This window comes from Bufo bufo, chromosome 1, assembly GCF_905171765.1.
Source record: "Bufo bufo chromosome 1, aBufBuf1.1, whole genome shotgun sequence".
NCBI lineage: Eukaryota > Metazoa > Chordata > Amphibia > Anura > Bufonidae > Bufo > Bufo bufo.
Genome location: NC_053389.1, coordinates 580,755,576 through 580,777,438, shown reverse-complemented (window position 1 = coordinate 580,777,438; position 21,863 = coordinate 580,755,576). Strand labels below are relative to the sequence as shown.

The following is a 21,863-nucleotide window of genomic DNA, read 5'->3' as shown; positions in this document are numbered from 1 at the left end:
CAGGTGCAATGATGGGGAACAGCGATCGTGCTGCTCCTGTCATTTAGCCCCTCAGATGCTGCATTCAACGCTCACATTCAGGTGCTTAGGGGTTAATCTGGGGTTAAAAAAAAATATATATTATACTCACCTCATCCACTTGCTCATGGAGTGCCCATCTTATTTGAAGAAAACCTGCCAAAGGACCTGCGGCGAGCGCAATGACATCACCATGTGTGATCATGTGGTGACGTCTTCACGCTCGCCACGGGTCCTTTGGCGGGTTTTCTTCAATCAAGATGGAGCGGACGGCATCTCCAATGCCGATGTAAATGTCACAGCCAGACAGCTGAGTTGCGCTCACAGGAGCTTCTCAGATCCTCCTCCTTGAATTTCTTTGTTTTGGTTTAGTTTCTCATCTCGTTAGTCTATCTCAGCTGTCATGCAGTTGGACTGATTGCTACCCTTTAAGTTCCTCCCCATAATGCAGTAGTGTGCTGTTCCCAGTTCCCAGTCCTCAGTCGTCTGCAAGATAAGTGCTGTTTATGTATTTATGATTTTGTCTTTTCTGGATCCAGGTGACCCTGACTCCCTCCGTGTCAGTGTAGGGAGCCGGTGGTCGTGTCCCTTCACTATTTTAGGGTCTTCAGGTAATAGATAGCCGAGGAACGTGGATATGCGGCCATTCACCCTTGGGGTGTTCGCATAGGCTGAGCAGTGAGGGAGAGCGGCAGGTCTATTGCAGGGGTCTCCCTTTGTTTCTTAGTTGTGGATCCAGAGAGACATTGTTTATATGGTATTGTCTTGTTTCCTGTACACCATCCGTGACATTATCAGCCGCCAAAACCGTCTCAAGCATGGATCCGGTTTCACTTTTGGCTGAACGCCTCCAGGGTCTTTCATTGGAGGTAGCTGATCTCCGTAGGATTTTTTCTCAGTTTCAAGTGACCGGTTCAGCTTGCGTTCATGGAGTTTGTGCTGAGCCCAAGATCTCGCTCCCGGATACGTTCTCTGGGGGTAGTGAGAATTTTGTGCGTTTTAAAGAGGCTTGCAAACTCCATTTTCGCCTTCTTCCCCATTCTTCTGGTGATGAAGAACGGAGGGTGGGGATCATTGTATCGCTGCTCAGGGGTAACGCTCAGTCTTGGGCCTTTTCGCTACCGGAGGGGGCACGGCCCCTCCGCTCAGTGGATGAATTCTTTTTAGCCCTGGGTCAGATATATGAGGATCCGGATCGTATTGCTCTGGCTGAGTCTAGACTACGTCTGTTATGCCAGGGTAAAAAATCCGCAGAGATATACTGCTCAGAATTTCGTAGATGGGCAGCTGATACTGGTTGGAATGATGCTGCACTCCGAAGTCAATTTTGCCATGGTCTTTCAGAGGGATTGAAAGATGCATTTTCCTTTCATGAGAGGCCTATCTCCTTGGACTCTGCTATGTCTCAGGCCGTTCGTATTGACAGGCGTCTTAGAGAGAGACGAGAGATCTCTCCTTCCTGTCATACTCAGTCCCAGGACAGTGCGGCGGTCTCATTCTGTGCGCAGGAGTCTCAGTCGCTGTCAGCCCCTTCTGAGCAGGAGCCCATGCAGCTGGGGTTGATTGCCTCTGACAATAGAAGATTCAGCCCGCATGGGAGGGTTTGTTTTTGTTGTGGAGGTATAAATCATTTGGCAAATGTTTGTCCCTCTAGGAGATTCAGGCAGTTTTCTGGGAGTAATAAAGAGACAAAAAGGAAAAAATCATCTTTTAAAAATGTTCCGTCTGTTACTATTGGCAGGGTTGAGGCGGAAATTGAAGGTTTTCCGTTTGCTTGTAGTTCCCGTTTTGTCCTGCCTGCTAGGGTGGCGCTAGAGAGCAAGAGCATTTTTTGTGAGATTTTTGTGGATAGTGGAGCAGCTGTCAACCTCATTGATAATCAATTTGCAATAACTCATGGTTTCCAGGTATGCACTTTGGGAAAGCATATTCCTGTTTTTGCTATTGATTCAGCTCCACTTTCTCAGAAATCATTAAAGGGCATAGTTCACAATATCCGTTTAATTGTGAGTGATGCTCATGTTGAGGATGTGTCATGTTTCGTCCTTAGCGGTTTGCCTACTCCTCTAGTGTTGGGGCTACCCTGGCTCACTAAACATAACCCCACCATTGATTGGCAAGCGAGGCAAATAAATGGTTGGAGTAACTTTTGCAGAGAGAATTGCCTCATAACATCTGTTTCTGAGGTTTCTACTAAGACTGTACCACCTTTCCTCTCTGAATTTTTGGATGTCTTCTCTGAGAGTGGAGTTCAGGGTTTACCTCCGCACAGGGAGTATGATTGCCCTATTAATCTCATCCCAGGCGCCAAGCTGCCTAAATCTCGTTTATACAATCTCTCCCAACCTGAGAGGGTCGCTATGCGGGCTTATATCTCTGAGAGTCTGAGAAAAGGACACATACGACCCTCGAAGTCACCTGTTGCCGCTGGTTTTTTCTTTGTTAAGAAAAAAGATGGTTCTTTAATACCTTGTCTGGATTTCAGGGAGCTGAACAGTATCACTATTCGTGATCCTTATCCGCTTCCTCTGATCCCGGACCTGTTTAACCAGGTTGTTGGGGCTAAAGTCTTTTCCAAATTAGACCTAAGACGGGCTTACAACCTGGTTAGGGTCAGAGAAGGAGACGAATGGAAGACGGCTTTCAATACCCCTGAGGGCCATTTTGAGAATTTGGTTATGCCTTTTGGTTTGATGAATGCCCCAGCTGTTTTTCAGCATTTCGTCAACAGCATTTTTTATCATTTAATGGGAAAATTTGTATTAGTGTATTTGGATGACATTTTGATTTTTTCTCCTGATTTCAAGACTCATAAGGAACACTTACGTCAGGTCTTGCTCATCCTGCGGGAGAATAAATTATACGCGAAACTGGAAAAATGTGTGTTTGCGGTTCCAGAAATCCAATTTCTGGGGTTTCTTGTCTCCGCTTCTGGTTTTCGCATGGACCCCGAGAAGGTCCGCGTTGTGCTTGAGTGGGAGCTTCCTGAGAATCAGAAGGCGCTGATGCGTTTTTTGGGCTTTGCCAATTATTACAGGAAATTTATTTTGAATTATTCCTCTGTTGTTAAACCACTCACTGATATGACCAGAAAGGGGGTAGATTTTTCTTCCTGGTCGGTAGAGGCGCGTAAGGCCTTTTCTAATATCAAGGAGAGTTTTGCTTCCACTCCCATCCTAGTACAACCTGATATTTCGTTACCCTTCATAGTTGAGGTTGATGCTTCTGAGGTAGGGGTGGGTGCGGTCTTGTCTCAGGGTTCCTCTCCTGCCAAATGGCAACCGTGTGCCTTTTTCTCAAAGAAACTCTCCTCCGCAGAGAGAAATTATGATGTGGGAGATAGGGAATTGTTGGCCATCAAGTTGGCTTTTGAGGAATGGCGCCATTGGCTAGAGGGAGCCAGACACCCTATTACCGTGTTTACTGACCATAAAAATCTGGCCTACTTGGAGTCAGCCAAGCGTCTGAACCCGAGACAGGCCAGATGGTCTTTGTTCTTTTCAAGGTTTAATTTTGTTGTTACGTTCCGCCCTGGGGTTAAGAATGTGAAGGCAGATGCCCTGTCACATTGTTTTCCGGGAGGTGGGAATTTTGAAGACCCGGGTCCCATTTTGGCTGAAGGTGTGGTGGTCTCTGCTCTTTTTCCTGAATTGGAGGCAGAGGTGCAGGCAGCCCAGTCAGAAGCTCCTGATCTTTGTCCTCCTGGGAGGTTGTTTGTGCCTCTCGCTTTGAGACACAAGATTTTTAAAGAACACCACGACACGGTCCTTGCTGGGCACCCGGGGGCAAGAGCCACACTGGATCTCATCGCTCAGAGATTCTGGTGGCCTGCGCTTCGTAAGTCGGTTGAGGGTTTTGTGGCAGCTTGCGAGACTTGCGCTCGTGCCAAGGTCCCTCATTCACGGCCATCAGGTCCTCTCCTTCCTTTGCCCATTCCTTCCCGTCCTTGGACACATCTGTCCATGGACTTCATAACGGACTTGCCTCGTTCCTCGGGGAAGTCTGTGATTCTGGTGGTGGTGGACCGTTTTAGCAAAATGGTGCATTTTATCCCTTTTCCTGGTTTGCCCAATGCTAAGACCCTGGCGCAGGCATTTATTGACCACATTGTCAAATTGCATGGGATTCCTTCAGACATAGTCTCTGATAGGGGCACGCAGTTTGTTTCCAGATTCTGGAAGGCTTTCTGTTCTCGCTTGGGGGTTCGGTTGTCATTCTCTTCTGCTTTCCATCCGCAGTCGAATGGCCAGACAGAGCGCGTCAATCAGAATCTGGAGACATATCTGCGCTGTTTTGTGGCGGAGAATCAGGAGGATTGGTGTTCTTTTTTGTCCCTTGCTGAGTTTGCTTTAAATAACCGTCGTCAGGAGTCCTCTGATAAGTCACCATTTTTTGGTGCATATGGGTTCCATCCGCAGTTTGGGACTTTCTCGGGAGAGGGCTCTTCTGGTTTGCCTGATGAGGACAGATTCTCCTCGTCTTTGTCATCTATTTGGCAAAAGATTCAGGATAATCTAAAGAGCATGAGTGAGAGATATAAGCGTGTGGCGGATAAGAGACGTGTGCCTGGTCCGGACCTGAATGTTGGTGATCTGGTGTGGTTGTCTACCAAGAATATCAAATTGAAGGTTCCCTCCTGGAAGTTGGGTCCTAGGTTTATTGAGCCTTACAAGATCCTGTCTGTCATCAATCCTGTTGCCTACCGTCTTGATCTTCCTCAGACTTGGAAGATCCATAATGTTTTTCATAAGTCCTTATTGAAACCTTATGTTCAACCTATTGTACCCTCGCCTTTGCCTCCTCCTCCGATTATGGTTGATGGAAATCTTGAATTTCAGGTCTCTAGGATTGTGGATTCTCGTCTTGTCCGCGGTTCCCTCCAGTACCTCGTTCATTGGGAAGGTTATGGTCCTGAGGAGAGGATGTGGGTCCCAGTGACGGACATTAAGGCCTCTCGTCTCATCAGGGCTTTCCATAGGTCCCATCCTGAGAAGGTGGGCTCTGAGTGTCCGGAGTCCACTCCTAGAGGGAGGGGTACTGTCACAGCCAGACAGCTGAGAAGCGCTCACAGGAGCTTCTCAGATCCTCCTCCTTGAATTTCTTTGTTTTGGTTTAGTTTCTCATCTCGTTAGTCTATCTCAGCTGTCATGCAGTTGGACTGATTGCTACCCTTTAAGTTCCTCCCCATAATGCAGTAGTGTGCGGCTGATACAACTTCCTGGAGTGTGTGTGCATGCTGTTCCCAGTTCCCAGTTCCCAGTCCCCAGTCCTCAGTTGTCTGCAAGATAAGTGCTGTTTATGTATTTATGATTTTGTCTTTTCTGGATCCAGGTGACCCTGACTCCCTCCGTGTCAGTGTAGGGAGCCGGTGGTCGTGTCCCTTCACTATTGTAGGGTCTTCAGGTAATAGATAGCCGAGGAACGTGGATATGCGGCCATCCACCTTTGGGGTGTTCGCATAGGCTGAGCAGTGAGGGAGAGCGGCAGGTCTATTGCAGGGGTCTCCCTTTGTTCCTTAGTTGTGGATCCAGAGAGACATTGTTTATATGGTATTGTCTTGTTTCCTGTACACCATCCGTGACAGTAAATCGATGTAGGTGAGTATAATTTGTTTTATTTTCAGCCACCATTTTAGGAAAAATCTATTCGTTACCATGAAGCACAAGGAAATTTGGCTTTGCGGCAAATCGCATTTTTCCTAAACTTCGGATCGAATTCCACTTCGTATGCTTCGATTTGCTCAACACTACAGAAGATGATCAGGAAAATTATGAGACTTAAAGGGAGTCGATCATCAGTTTTGGTCAAGCTAAACTGTGGACAGCATACAAACATACCCTTTGAGGAGATTTATTATCAGGAGTTGTGTAAATATGAAGTTTTATTCTACCATGTTCCTCTTCTGCAAGTGCCTAGGACGGGGCTTCACTGTGAAGTGCTCTGTGCTTTGAGCTGTGTCACAGGCCCTCTACTCTGCTCTGAGTGACTGTTGCAGCATCCAAACAAGAGGCCACTACAACTGTCACTCAGAGCAGAGGGGAGGTATTGTGAAGCAGCTCAAAGCACATTTCACACTGAAGAACGATCTCATTGCAGGAACATAGCCTGGCAGAATAAACAAGTATGGGCTTGGTGAATGCTAGGAGAATATTACCTGCCTATCTGCATTGTTCCAACTGTATAATTTGATGGAGAAGGGAAAATGCTATGGGTTGTTTTTCAGGGTTTAGGCATACCAAGATATTTTGGACAATTGTACACTTCCAACTATGTAGGAACAGTTTGTGGAACCCCCTTTTCTGTTTCAGCATGACTGTGTGCCCCAGTGCACAAAGAAAGGCATGATTGAGTGAGTTTGGTGTGGAAGAACTTGACTGGCCCACATAGAACCCTGACCTCAACCTCATGGACCTCCTTTGGGATGAAATAGAACACAGATTGCAAGCCAGGCTCTCTAGTCCAACATCAGTGTCTGACCTCACACTCAATACTCTTCCGGATGATCGAGCAAAAGTTTCCCACAGACACACTCCAAATTGTTGGAAAAATTGATCCAGCATCAATATAAAATCCAGATGTATTTTTATTCCATATCTGCAGCAATACACAATGCGTTTCCATGTCCTTAGTCATTACACATTGTGACAATGCTGCTGGCTGGTTTAAAGCAGATCATAAAACGCAGATACTAGACCAGCAGGACAAGGTAACGAAAAACAAGACAATTCTGTGAGATATAAAAATAATTAACAAAACTGCAGTGTTTGCGGTATTGTGAATTAAGTTCCAAGATCAGCATACATATGATCGGTATGACAATATACCAGTTAATTAATCAGCATACAAGTTGGTAAGGCTGATTAGTCAGCCTGCATTTGTGGGAGGGGCGGAGGCTCTTCATATACGAGCCACACCTTCACTCCCAGGCGTGTGTTTTCAGGTGCACAGCTGCCGCTGGGTGTCATTAGCAAACTAGCTTCTCTGGTGGTAGGATTCTTTCTTTGCAGCATGGAGCCAGAATAGAGCTTGTTGTTTTGCTCTCTGCTACCGTAGCATGCAAGCGCCATACAATGTAAGTAGGTTGGGCCGGGGCCGTCTCTCCTGGCCGGTCAAAACCGATTTTGCTAGCGAACGGGAGGCTTTGCCTCAGAATCTGCTACCTCAGGTTGCTCGTTGGGCCTAAATACTTCTATTTTCTTTCAACTTTGTTTGTTGGTAATAGGAGTTAGTTCCTATAAATCTTACAAGATTCACTTTGCTTCGTTCGTCTTGTATGAAAAGTTACTTCAGCCGGTTTGCTGTAAAGAAATAGTTACCCGGGCTGCACGTGACGTCATGTTTGGAGATCGGACGCAGCGTTTATTGTTTAGGCCCCTTGCTGTAGCTGTAGCTGTTCCTTGCCATGTGTCTGCCCTGCTACCACCATCTTTAGACTTCACCTATTTCACTGCTCCATGTACTTATAAACCCTGCCGCACTTTCATGCTCTGCTGTTATCCTGAGCGGCATTTACACTTTCGGCTTTTATTTCATGTCTTATGCTGCATCCGCACGTCCTTACTGTCCTGCACTTTTCTACTCTTGGTTCGTATTCACTCAGATTGGTCTCACATTCAAGCTGCGTTCACCTGTTGGCTGTTACATCTCATTCCGTCCCCAGCCGACAACCGGATCCGTATTACACGCCTGTTATCACATGTTGTATACTCGGCTCACAGCCATAGCTGCTACTGTTACTCCGTTTTCATGCTCTGGATGCACGGTGTTCCCACCTTGCTCCACTCACAACCAGAGCTGCGTTTATACCAAATTTCATGCTTTGCTTATACCCAATGTTGTGTTCACACTTCTACTGCTACACCAGGTCGTATACCCCACTCACCAAAGCCGCTTTCCATGTCTGCTGTCACATCAAGTTAATATTCTGTTCACATCCAAAGCTGCGTCCGCATGTCTGCTTTCACATCTTGTCCTATACTCCTTTCACTACTAGAGCTGCGTCCACGTGTCTGGTTTCGCATCACGTCAATACTCTGCTCATTTTCAGGTTGCATTTATATGTCTGCTTTATACTATGCTTTTCATGCGCTACCCATACTCCGAGCTGCGCCCATACCATGTTTTTTAGGTGCCACTCACATCCAAAGCTGCATTCACCCATTTGTTGTTACATCATGTGTTGTACTCTGCTCCCACTCAAAGCTACATTCTCCTGTTCATTGCTACGTCATGGTTTTGCTCAATCTTACCGGGGCAGTCTGCACCCACCGCTCTGGTACTTCTCTCCCGACAACATAACTGCGTTCTTTTCAGGCTTACGTTCCCTTCCTCGGTGGTCTGTTACATTCCATAGGCCTACTTTCTGTTTTAATCCTGGTTCGTATTCACTCAGATTGGTCTCCTGCCCCAGTTCACCAAACAGCTCCTCAGCAGAGGTCAGTGGGCCAGTAAGTTTCCTGCTATGTTTTCACAGCTGTTTATTTGTTTGTCACGATAAGAGACTTCTCTTAGCGAACTTGCAATGCCTCAGGCTCTTGTTTTTTCTCCCATCTCTGTTTCAATTTCATGTTTACGTTTATGGTTCGCGGTGGTTAGTGTTTTATGTATGCACGTGCTTCGGATTACTAATGTCTATATTTTTAACGCCTGTTGGCAGTCATCTTCCTTAGGCCACCTTCTAGCCAATCCAATCATTCAAGTCGCTTCTATGCCATCAGGTCCGGCTTACGTTTTAATTACTTATCGTCACCGCAACGTCATCCCTCTGTCTTCGGGGGCCCTATGACTGATCCGGCCTCATGGCTCCGGGGGCCCCATGACCGCTTTTTTGTTAGGGGTGCGACATGGTTGTAGGCTGGTTTGTGTTCCAGGTTTGCTGTTGGAGGGGGTCATGGTTATGCGAGTCCCCAAGGCATTCTGGTGCTGCATAAGTGGTTTATTAAAAAAAAAAAAAAAAAAAATCATAAGAGGCTCGCACGAGTGGCTCTTTGCTTATAGGACCTCACGACTGGCATCGTCATTTGTAGTTTGCACGGTCATCTGATACTTGTTCCGCCATAAGAGGCTCTCACGCATGGCTCCCACCATAAGAGGCTCTCACGCATGGCTCCCGCCATAAGAGGCTCTCACGCATGGCTCCCGCCATAAGAGGCTCTCACGCATGGCTCCCGCCATAAGGGTCTCTCACGCATGGCTCCCGCCATAAGGGTCTCTCACGCATGGCTCCCGCCATAAGGGTCTCTCATGCATGGCTCCCGCCATAAGGGTCTCTCACGCATGGCTCCCGCCATAAGGGTCTCTCACGCATGGCTCCCGCCATAAGGGTCTCTCACGCATGGCTCCCGCCATAAGGGTCCCTCACGCATGGCTCCCGCCATAAGGGTCTCTCATGCATGGCTCCCGCCATAAGGGTCTCTCACGCATGGCTCCTGCCATAAGGGTCTCTCACGCATGGCTCTTGGCTTCGAGGATTTCACAATTGTCATCGACATTGGTAGGTCATACGGCCATCTGATACTATTTTCCATGGCACACCTTTCAGAAGTTTTCTTTTGTTCATTTATATTTTACAGATTAGTACTTGCGGTTCATTTCAGCCTCATTTCATTAAGAAGCTTTACCCCATGTCTTTGTCTTTCTAGGTTATCGAGTCCCGGTTGATTACTAAACCCATTGGGTTAAGCCCCAATCTTTTCCCCAGCCGGCTGCCCGGCCCCATGGGCCCCTGGTGGTTGCTTCGGCCCCATGGCTTCAGGGGTCCGACCAATGGTTGTCTGTCCACCTGTGCAGCTATGCTTTTTGAATGACTCATATCTTTACCTGCTTGCCAGCTTATGTTATTCAGGTTTAATTTTAGTTTATGCCCGTTATTATCTCCATTTTCTGTCACGTTTCCCTTCGTCTTTTCAGGTCATGCAGTTGAACTCATATTGGGGTCACCTTCCACGTCGGTCAGGTCTTGTTCCTAATGATATTTCGCCTTGCATGTTATTCAGGCCACGTAGTTTATCTTAGGTATCGCCTGCCACATCGGTCAGGCTCATGGTTTAATTTCACCTGCACCTTATTCAGGTCAGTTTTTATAGTCATAATTATAAAAATAAATAATAATAACTCGGCCCCATGGCTTCGGGGGCCCGATGACCGCTTTGGCCCCATGGCTTCGGGGGCCCGATGACCGCTTCGGCCCCATGGCTTCGGGGGCCCGATGACCGCTTCGGCCCCATGGCTTCGGGGGCCCGATGACCGCTTCGGCCCCATGGCTTCGGGGGCCCGATGACCGCTTCGGCCCCATGGCTTCGGGGGCCCGATGACCGCTTCGGCCCCATGGCTTCGGGGGCCCGATGACCGCTTCGGCCCCATGGCTTCGGGGGCCCGATGACCGCTTCGGCCCCATGGCTTCGGGGGCCCGATGACCGCTTCGGCCCCATGGCTTCGGGGGCCCGATGACCGCTTCGGCCCCATGGCTTCGGGGGCCCGATGACCGCTTCGGCCCCATGGCTTCGGGGGCCCGATGACCGCTTCGGCCCCATGGCTTCGGGGGCCCGATGACCGCTTCGGCCCCATGGCTTCGGGGGCCCGATGACCGCTTCGGCCCCATGGCTTCGGGGGCCCGATGACATCTTTGGCCCCATGGCTTCGGGGGCCCGATGACTGTTTTCAGTCCTGCTGGGCTGATTGCCTGGTTGGTTGGCCATCTGTGCATCTGGGCTGATTTGGCCCCTATGTATCGCATACATACCTGCTTCCCTAATTTCCTAATAATCCATGTTGATTGCTCACTTTATGTTTTGACCGCAAACTGGTCCGGTTCTCCCTACAGCATCATTGTCATGTCTTGCGCAGATATTTCGTCTTTCTTTAATTGTTCATGCTTTCGTTCAGGTCCTGCCAGAGGAAGGACAAGTAGGGCAATTCCCTCTAACATTTCAGTCTCTGATCGTAGTCGATCATATCTTGTCAACCAGGTCCCTGCGCAAAGTCTTTACCTTTTTACCACGACCAGGAATTCATTTTCGCCGGTAACTTCATTGCATTGCATTCCCTCACTCATGGGAGGGCATAGACAGAATCTTGTATATCATGGCTTCGTAGCTTCTTGCCGCACTAACCTCAGACTCCCTACAACCACGTTGAATGGGATTTTGGACAAAGTCCAGCATTTCCTCACGGTAGAAGATTCAGATAGTAGGTCGGTCTTCACGTCTCAAGCGTTAAAACAATTCTCAGGGGCTCACAGAACAACGCGCGGACCACGGCTAGCAGTTAGCTGTTGTCTGGGGACCTATTCAAGGACTCTCTTCCTATCTACATGGTTCTTTTTGGCCCTCATTCCTGCATAGTCTAGGCAGTTAGGTTGCGGTCCCACGATCTGAGGCTAGGGCATTGCCAGTACTCTCACTAGAACCAAACTTTACTAGTTTCAGTTGGTTTTTATGATCCATTTCACAACGTATTCCCGGTCCTCCATTCCGCTTTGGAGCAGTATCCGCAATATTGAGCGTCATGTCTCTGGCCTTGTCATCCACAAGATGGGTTGTAGGTCTCCTACTGGTCTTGCCTCATATACCCCGAATTTTCGCTCAAGATCCCTGACGCCTTGCAGTTGGCTTGGGGATTAGTTTGCACATGCCATTCGAATTCCTTTTCTACCCTACTTGGCTTGGTTTTTGCCCACTTATAGGCCTACCCACGATCATGGCTTAGGGCACACAACAAGCCATTTAGTCAGGTCAGCTAAGACACGCCTAGCTGGGTTAGGTTGTTCCCGTTGTTTCTCTCCCTAGGGTTCTTCGGATACCTCTTGGCCGTAGCCATGACCACAAGTTGGTAAGGCTGATTAGTCAGCCTGCATTTGTGGGAGGGGCGGAGGCTCTTCATATACGAGCCACACCTTCACTCCCAGGCGTGTGTTTTCAGGTGCCCCACCCTCCCTCCCTTATCTTCTCATTTCCACAGGGTATGCCCACTTATAGGCCTACCCACGATCATGGCTTAGGGCACACAACAAGCCATTTAGTCAGGTCAGCTAAGACACGCCTAGCTGGGTTAGGTTGTTCCCGTTGTTTCTCTCCCTAGGGTTCTTCGGATACCTCTTGGCCGTAGCCATGACCACAATTAGATATAATATATTTAACTGATATGTTGTTATATACTGTACATCATATGTATGCTGATCTTGGAACTTAATTCACAATACCGTAAACACCGCAGTTTTGTTACTTATTTTTATATCACACAATTGTCTTGTTTTTCGTTACCTGGTCCTGCTGATCTGGTATCCGGGTTTTATGATCTGCTTTTGCACTGGACTTCTATTTAAACCAATGTGGAGCATCAGTCACAATGTGTTATGACTAAGGACATGAACCTGTCTGAAACTCAGCAATAGTCTGTTGGGGTCCCATCTCCCCTTTTTGTATATTGCTGCAAAAAAGGAATAAAGCAACATCTGGATTTTATATTGGCGATGGATCAATTTTTCCTATGGTTACCAAGGTCGAGAGTCAGACGTGATTCCGCGCACTAAGGCCTCATGCACACGACCGTTGTGTGCACCCGTGGCCGTTGTGCCATTTTCCGTTTTTTTTCGCGGACCCATTGACTTTCAATGGGTCCGTGGAAAAATCGGAAAATGCACCGTTTTGCAGCCGCATCCGTGATCCGTGTTTCCTGGCCGTGAAAAAAATATGACCTGTCCTATTTTTTTCACGGCCAACGGTTCACGGACCCTTTCAAGTCAATGGGTCCGTGAAAGAACACGGATGCACACAAGATTGGCATCCGTGTCCGTGATCCATGGCCGTAGGTTAGTTTTTATACAGACGGATCCGAAGATCCGTCTGCATAAAAGCTTTTTCATAGCTGAGTTTTCACTTCGTGAAAACTCAGAACCGACAGTATATTCTAACACAGAGGCATTCCCATGGTGATGGGGACGCTTCAGGTTAGAATATACTAACAGAACTGTGTACATGACTGCCCCCTGCTGCCTGGAAGGTGCTGCCAGGCAGCAGGGGGCAGCCCCCCCCCCCCCCTGTAGTTAACACATTGGTGGCCAGTGCGGCCGCCCCCCCCTCCCTCCCCTGTAGTTAACTCATTGGTGGCCAGTGCGGCCGTCCCCCCCCCCTCCCCTGTAGTTAACTCATTGGTGGCCAGTGCGGCCGGCCCCCCTCCCTCCCCTGTAGTTAACTCGTTGGTGGCCAGTGCCCCCCCCCCCCTGTAGTTAACTCGTTGGTGGCCAGTGGGCCTTCTCCCCTCCCTCCCCCTCCTGATTAAAATCTCCCCCCTATCATTGGTGGCAGCGGAGTGTACCGATCGGAGTCCCAGTTTAATCGCTGGGGCTCCGATCGGTAACCATGGCAACCAGGACGCTACTGCAGTCCCGGTTGCCATGGTTACTTAGCAATTTGTAGAACCATTATACTTACCTGCGAGCTGCGATGTCTGCGTCCGGTCGGGAGCTCCTCCTACTGGTAAGTGACAGGTCCGGCCGCGAGCTCCTCCTACTGGTAAGTGACAGGTCATGTCACTTACCAGTAGGAGGAGCTCCCGGCCGGACCTGTCACTTACCAGTAGGAGGAGCTCCCGACCGGACGCAGACCATCGCAGCTCGCAGGTAAGTATAATGGTTCTACAAATTGCTAAGTAACCATGGCAACCGGGACTGCAGTAGCGTCCTGGTTGCCATGGTTACCGATCGGAGCCCCAGCGATTAAACTGGGACTCCGATCGGTACACTCTGCTGCCACCAATGATAGGGGGGAGATTTTAATTAGGAGGGGGAGGGAGGGGGGGGGGCCCACTGGCCACCAACGAGTTAACTACAGGGGAAGGAGGGGGGCCGGCCACACTGGCCACCAATGAGTTAACTACAGTGGAGGGGGGGGGCCCACTGGCCACCAATGAGTTAACTACAGGGGAGGGGGGGGGGCGGCCGCACTGGCCACCAATGAGTTAACTACAGGGGAGGAAGGGGGGGGCGGCCACACTGGCCACCAATGTGTTAACTACAGGAAGGGGGGGCTGCCCCCTGCTGCCTGGCAGCACCTGCCAGGCAGCAGGGGGCAGTCATGTACACAGTTCTTTTAGTATATTCTAACCTGAAGCGTCCCCATCACCATGGGAACGCCTCTGTGTTAGAATATACTGTCGGATTTGAGTTTCACGATGTAACTCAAATCCGACGGTATATTCTAACATAGAGGCGTTCCCATGGTGATGGGGACGCTTCAAGTTAGAATATACCATCGGATTGGAGAAAACTCCGATCCTATGGTATATTAACTCCTGACTTTACATTGAAAGTCAATGGGGGACGGATCCGTTTGAAATTGCACCATATTGTGTCAACGTCAAACGGATCCGTTCCTATTGACTTGCATTGTAATTCAGGACGGATCCGTTTGGCTCCGCACCGCCAGGCGGACACCAAAACGACTTTTTTTTTCATGTCCGTGGATCCTCCAAAAATCAAGGAAGACCCACGGACGAAAAAACGGTCACGGATCACAGAAAAACGGAACCCCGTTTTGCGGACCGCAAAAAAATACGGTCGTGTGCATGAGGCCTAAAGCTGCCTACAGTAACAGGTGAGCTGACTGGAGTTTCTTACTTTGTCTAATATGGGACAACACCTTTAATGCTCACCCTTAACCACCTCAGCCCCCAGTGCTTAAACACCCTGAAAGACCAGGCCACTTTTTACACTTCTGACCTACACTACTTTCACCATTTATTGCTTGGTCATGCAACTTACCACCCAAATGAATTTTACCTCCTTTTCTTCTCACTAATAGAGCTTTCATTTGGTGGTATTTCATTGCTGCTGACATTTTTACTTTTTTTGTTATTAATCGAAATTTAACGATTTTTTTGCAAAAAAATGACATTTTTCACTTTCAGTTGTAAAATTTTGCAAAAAAAATGACATCCATATATAAATTTTGCTCTAAATTTATTGTTCTACATGTCTTTGATAAAAAAAAAATGTTTGGGTAAAAAAAAAAATGGTTTGGGTAAAAGTTATAGCGTTTACAAACTATGGTACAAAAATGTGAATTTCCGCTTTTTGAAGCAGCTCTGACTTTCTGAGCACCTGTCATGTTTCCTGAGGTTCTACAATGCCCAGACAGTACAAACACCCCACAAATGACCCCATTTCGGAAAGTACACACCCTAAGGTATTCGCTGATGGGCATAGTGAGTTCATAGAACTTTTTATTTTTTGTCACAAGTTAGCGGAAAATGATGATTTTTTTTTTTTTTTTTTTTTTCTTACAAAGTCTCATATTCCACTAACTTGTGACAAAAAATAAAAACTTCCATGAACTCACTATGCCCATCACGAAATACCTTGGGGTCTCTTCTTTCCAAAATGGGGTCACTTGTGGGGTAGTTATACTGCCCTGGCATTCTAGGGGCCCAAATGTGTGGTAAGGAGTTTGAAATCAAATTCTGTAAAAACTGACCAGTGAAATCCGAAAGGTGCTCTTTGGAATGTGGGCCCCTTTGCCCACCTAGGCTGCAAAAAAGTGTCACACATCTGGTATCTCCGTATTCAGTAGAAGTTGGGGAATGTGTTTTGGGGTGTCATTTTACATATACCCATGCTGGGTGAGATAAATATCTTGGTCAAATGCCAACTTTGTATAAAAAAATGGGAAAAGTTGTCTTTTGCCAAGATATTTCTCTCACCCAGCATGGGTATATGTAAAAAGACACCCCAAAACACATTCCCCAACTTCTCCTGAATACGGAGATACCAGATGTGTGACACTTTTTTGCAGCCTAGGTGGGCAAAGGGGCCCATATTCCAAAGAGCACCTTTCGGATTTCACTCGTCATTTTTTACAGAATTTGATTTCAAACTCCTTACCACACATTTGGGCCCCTAGAATGCCAGGGCAGTATAACTACCCCACAAGTGACCCCATTTTGGAAAGAAGAGACCCCAAGGTATTCGCTGATGGGCATAGTGAGTTCATGGAAGTTTTTATTTTTTGTCACAAGTTAGTGGAATATGAGACTTTGTATGAAAAAAAAAAATATATAAAAAAAATCATCATTTTCCACTAACTTGTGACAAAAAATAAAAAATTCTAGGAACTCGCCATGCCCCTCACGGAATACCTTGGGGTGTCTTCTTTCCAAAATGGGGTCACTTGTGGGGTAGTTATACTGCCCTGGCATTTTCCAGGGGCCCTAATGTGTGGTAAGTAGGTAAATGACCAGTGAAATCCGAAAGGTGCTCTTTGGAATATGGGCCCCTTTGCCCACCTAGGCTGCAAAAAAGTGCCACACATGTGGTATCTCCGTACTCAGGAGAAGTTGGGGAATGTGTTTTGGGGTGTCTTTTTACATATACCCATGCTGGGTGAGAGAAATATCTTGGCAAAAGACAACTTTTCCCATTTTTTTATACAAAGTTGGCATTTGACCAAGATATTTATCTCACCCAGCATGGGTATATGTAAAATGACACCCCAAAACACATTCCCCACCTTCTCCTGAGTACGGAGATACCAGATGTGTGACACTTTTTTGCAGCCTAGGTGGGCAAAGGGGCCCATATTCCAAAGAGCACCTTTCGGATTTCACTCGTCATTTTTTACAGAATTTGATTTCAAACTCCTTACCACACATTTGGGCCCCTAAAATACCAGCGCATTATACCTACCCCACAAGTGACCCCATTTTGGAAAGAATAGACCCCAAGGTATTCGCTGATGGGCATAGTGAGTTCATGGAAGTTTTTATTTTTTGTCACAAGTTAGTGGAATATGAGACTTTGTATGAAAAAAAAAAAAAAAAAAAAATCATCATTTTCCACTAACTTGTGACAAAAAATAAAAAATTCTAGGAACTCGCCATGCCCCTCACGGAATGCCTTGGGGTGTCTTAATTCCAAAATGGGGTCACTTGTGGGGTAGTTATACTGCCCTGGCATTTTCCAGGGGCCCTAATGTGTGGTAAGTAGGTAAATGACCAGTGAAATCCGAAAGGTGCTCTTTGGAATATGGGCCCCTTTGCCCACCTAGGCTGCAAAAAAGTGTCACACATCTGGTATCTCCGTACTCGGGAGAAGTTGGGGAATGTGTTTTGGGGTGTCTTTTTACATATACCCATGCTGGGTGAGAGAAATATCTTGGCAAAAGACAACTTTTCCCATTTTTTTATACAAAGTTGGCATTTGACCAAGATATTTATCTCACCCAGCATGGGTATATGTAAAATGACACCCCAAAACACATTCCCCAACTTCTCCTGAGTACGGCGATACCAGATGTGTGACACTTTTTTGCAGCCTAGATGCGCAAAGGGGCCCAAATTCCTTTTAGGAGGGCATTTTTAGACATTTGGATACCAGACTTCTTCTCACGCTTTGGGGCCCCTAGAATGCCAGGGCAGTATAAATACCCCACATGTGACCCCATTTTGGAAAGAAGACACCCCAAGGTATTCAATGAGGGGCATGGCGAGTTCATAGAAATTTTTTTTTTTTGGCACAAGTTAGCGGAAATTGATATTTTTTATTTTTTTCTCACAAAGTCTCCCGTTCCGCTAACTTGGGACAAAAATTTCAATCTTTCATGGACTCAATATGCCCCTCACGGAATACCTGGGGGTGTCTTCTTTCCGAAATGGGGTCACATGTGGGGTATTTATACTGCCCTGGCATTCTAGGGGCCCTAAAGCGTGAGAAGAAGTCTGGAATATAAATGTCTAAAAAATTTTACGCATTTGGATTCCGTGAGGGGTATGGTGAGTTCATGTGAGATTTTATTTTTTGTCACAAGTTAGTGGAATATGAGACTTTGTAAGAAAAAAAAATAATAATTCCGCTAACTTGGGCCAAAAAAATGTCTGAATGGAGCCTTACAGGGGGGTGATCAATGACAGGGGGGTTGATCAATGACAGGGGGGTTGATCAATGACAGGGGGGTTGATCAATGACAGGGGGGTTGATCAATGACAGGGGGGGTGATCAATGACAGGGGGGGTGATCAATGACAGGGGGGGTGATCAATGACAGGGGGGGTGATCAATGACAGGGGGGGTGATCAATGACAGAGGGGGTGATCAATGACAGGGGGGGTGATCAATGACAGGGGGGGTGATCAGGGAGTCTATATGGGGTGATAACCACAGTCATTTATCACGCCCGTGTAAGGCTTCATTCAGACGTCCGGATGCGTTTTGCGGATCCGATCCATCTATCAGTGGATCCGTAAAAATCATGCGGACGTCTGAATGGAGCTTTACAGGGGGGTGATCAATGACAGGGGGGTAATCAATGACAGGGGGGTGATCAGGGAGTCTATATGGGGTGATCACCACAGTCATTGATCATGCCCCTGTAAGGCTTCATTCAGACGTCCGGATGCGTTTTGCGGATCCGATCCATCTATCAGTGGATCCGTAAAAATCATGCGGACGTCTGAATGGAGCTTTACAGGGGGGTAATCAATGACAGGGGGGTGATCAGGGAGTCTATATGGGGTGATAACCACAGTCATTGATCATGCCCCTGTAAGGCTTCATTCAGACGTCCGGATGCGTTTTGCGGATCCGATCCATCTATCAGTGGATCCGTAAAAATCATGCGGACGTCTGAATGGAGCTTTACAGGGGGGTAATCAATGACAGGGGGGTGATCAGGGAGTCTATATGGGGTGATAACCACAGTCATTGATCATGCCCCTGTAAGGCTTCATTCAGACGTCCGGATGCGTTTTGCGGATCCGATCCATCTATCAGTGGATCCGTAAAAATCATGCGGACGTCTGAATGGAGCTTTACAGGGGGGTGATCAATGACAGGGGGGTAATCAATGACAGGGGGGTGATCAGGGAGTCTATATGGGGTGATCACCACAGTCATTGATCATGCCCCTGTAAGGCTTCATTCAGACGTCCGGATGCGTTTTGCGGATCCGATCCATCTATCAGTGGATCCGTAAAAATCATGCGGACGTCTGAATGGAGCTTTACAGGGGGGTAATCAATGACAGGGGGGTGATCAGGGAGTCTATATGGGGTGATAACCACAGTCATTGATCATGCCCCTGTAAGGCTTCATTCAGACATCCGGATGCGTTTTGCGGATCCGATCCATCTATCAGTGGATCCGTAAAAATCATGCGGACATCTGAATGGAGCTTTACAGGGGGGTGATCAGGGAGTCTATATGGGGTGATCACCACAGTCATTGATCATGCCCCTGGAAGGCTTCATTCAGACGTCCGGATGCGTTTTGCGGATCCGATCCATCTATCAGTGGATCCGTAAAAATCATGCGGACGTCTGAATGGAGCTTTACAGGGGGGTAATCAATGACAGGGGGGTGATCAATGACAGGGGGGTGATCAGGGAGTCTATATGGGGTGATAACCACAGTCATTGATCATGCCCCTGTAAGGCTTCATTCAGACGTCCGGATGCGTTTTGCGGATCCGATCCATCTATCAGTGGATCCGTAAAAATCATGCGGACATCTGAATGGAGCTTTACAGGGGGGTGATCAATGACAGGGGGGTAATCAATGACAGGGGGGTGATCAGGGAGTCTATATGGGGTGATCAGGGGTGATTAGGGGTGATCAGGGGCTAATAAGGGGTTAATAAGTGACGGGGGGGGGGTGTAGTGTAGTGTAGTGGTGCTTGGTGGGACTTTACTGAGCTACCTGTGTCCTCTGGTGGTCGATCCAAACAAATGGGACCACCAGAGGACCAGGTAGCAGGTATATTAGATGCTGTTATCAAAACAGCGTCTAATATACCTGTTAGGGGTTAAAAAAAACACATCTCCAGCCTGCCAGCGAACGATCGCCGCTGGCAGGCTGGAGATCAACTCTCTTACCTTCCGTTCCTGTGAGCGCGCGCGCCTGTGTGCGCGCGTTCACAGGAAATCTCGCGTCTCGCGAGAGGACGCGCCGGCGCGTCCAGGAGGAATGAATCAACCACCTCCAGGACGCGTCTGTGCGTACAGCGGTCCGGAGGTGGTTAAAAAGCTATGGACAATGCAAACTGCTTGATGTTGATGACATTAAATGTGTCAGATCAGCTCGAATTATCTATTTTTTTTTTTAGATTTCAGCATAGTTTAGCATTCAACAGAGCAGATGTAAGGGTTGCAGACTGAGCAATCAGCTCGTTTAACTGCTGATATTATTCTGATATTTGGCTATGACATTTGAGGGTGTCCTAAATTGAACACTGTAAGTACAGAATGGCATCAAGCACTTTGTATTGAGACGTACTGTATATACATGAAAGCTACGTAAGGGATATCACAGAACATTTTTAAACAAAACTAATAGCAAATCTGTTTTTGTTTTTTTAAAGTATATGCAAAATGATAAAAAATTATATCACAATGTCCATAGCTTTTGTGGACCCATAATAAACTTTTTAATGAAATGTACACTTTGTAGAATCTCAGCCACCTGGAAAGTTAACATGTAGCTATTATATGTGTCATAGAAAAGCATGCCAAAAGTTCAAAAGTTATTTCAAATAAATTGATTGGGAATTCCATAATAATTGTATAGTGTGTAAAAGTATAGTATTTCTACCTGTTCTTGAAAGATTTTAGCTAAGGGAGCACAATCCGTAGACTTAATAAATGTCACTACATCCATCACTGTCCATTCCAATGGGTTACTTTCAAGGACCAGACACTCCTCTTCCTCTTGCTTTTTATCCTTTAGAATCAAAAAGGTCAGATATACAAAGCTATTAATCCCATTTGCTGTTAGCAAGAATATATGTTAATATATAAAAAATTACAACTTTTTGGGTTATCTTGTATGCAAAAGTGGCACCAAAAATTTGTAATCTAACATCTTTGTGGAACATTATATTGCTTACATCTTTCTCACTTGTGGTGTTGACCTCTTCAGCATAAGAAAAAGAACGTGTTTTCCGGACTCTTCTTGTCCTCTCTGCTAGAGGTGCTCTGTCAGACCCAATGCTGTTTCTCAGTGTTACTGCTCTCCTTGGACGTATAGAAGGAACTTCAACAGAGGAAGTGTCAGTATGATCATCACGTACTTCAGAACTTGTTTCCTCACTTCCGGTATCATCTTCAAGAACATCATCTTCTGCACTCTCCTATTAACATTGTACATTTAGTTAAAAGAAATAGGATTAATAAAACAAAACTACTGTGATATAAACTCGAAGAAAATTACCCATATACCAGTACTTAAATTACTGTTTTATAAATGTAATAATTATAATTTATATGGTAATGCCAGAATGCCCTTGTACTACTAGTTCCTTAAAGTAGTTCAGTGCTGTCATTTTCACACAGTGGAACATTTCTCTAAATCTACCATAATTTACTGAAATTATCTGAGTATTTACCTCCACACCATTACATTCCCATCTCAGACAATAAGGCATATCGCTATATCGCAATGAGAACGGAGCGGGGAAATGAACGGAGGGCACACTGCACATGCGCAGCTGCCCTCCATTAATTTCTATGGGGCCGCCGAAAATAGCCGAGCGCTGGCTTGGCTATTTCCATCTGCCCCATAGAAATGAATGGGAGCAGGGGCCGCGAGCTTGGTGGTGAACGGACCCTGGGAAATCCGGGGTCCTCCAGCCACAGCTCTCCCCGCTCCTTTTTCGTTGTAGGTGCGGGTCCCAGAGGTGGGACCCGCACCTATCAGACAATGGGGGCATATCCTAGCGATATGCCCCATTGTCTGTGATGGGAATACCCCTTTAAACCTTGGTTAATAAGATAACTGATGAAATAACATTTTAGGAACTATAATTTCCAATAATATGCCCTTGGCACAAATTTGCCATTTCTAAAATTGATTAAAAAAAATGA

The 21,863-nt window shown here is 46.9% G+C and overlaps 1 protein-coding gene across 6 annotated transcripts in view; it reads right to left on the bottom strand.

Moving 5' to 3' along the window:
• The window catches only part of SFMBT2 (Scm like with four mbt domains 2), a 300,595-nt gene that overhangs the window by 641 nt on the left and 278,091 nt on the right, over positions 1–21,863 (bottom strand). For all 6 annotated transcript variants that reach the window (XM_040413315.1, XM_040413318.1, XM_040413313.1 and 3 more), the window contains 2 exons: positions 20,888–21,130; positions 20,593–20,721 (listed from right to left, as the gene is read on the bottom strand). In XM_040413315.1, the coding sequence (XP_040269249.1) occupies positions 20,593–20,721; positions 20,888–21,130 (372 nt within the window). The remainder of the gene's footprint in view (positions 1–20,592; positions 20,722–20,887; positions 21,131–21,863) is intronic.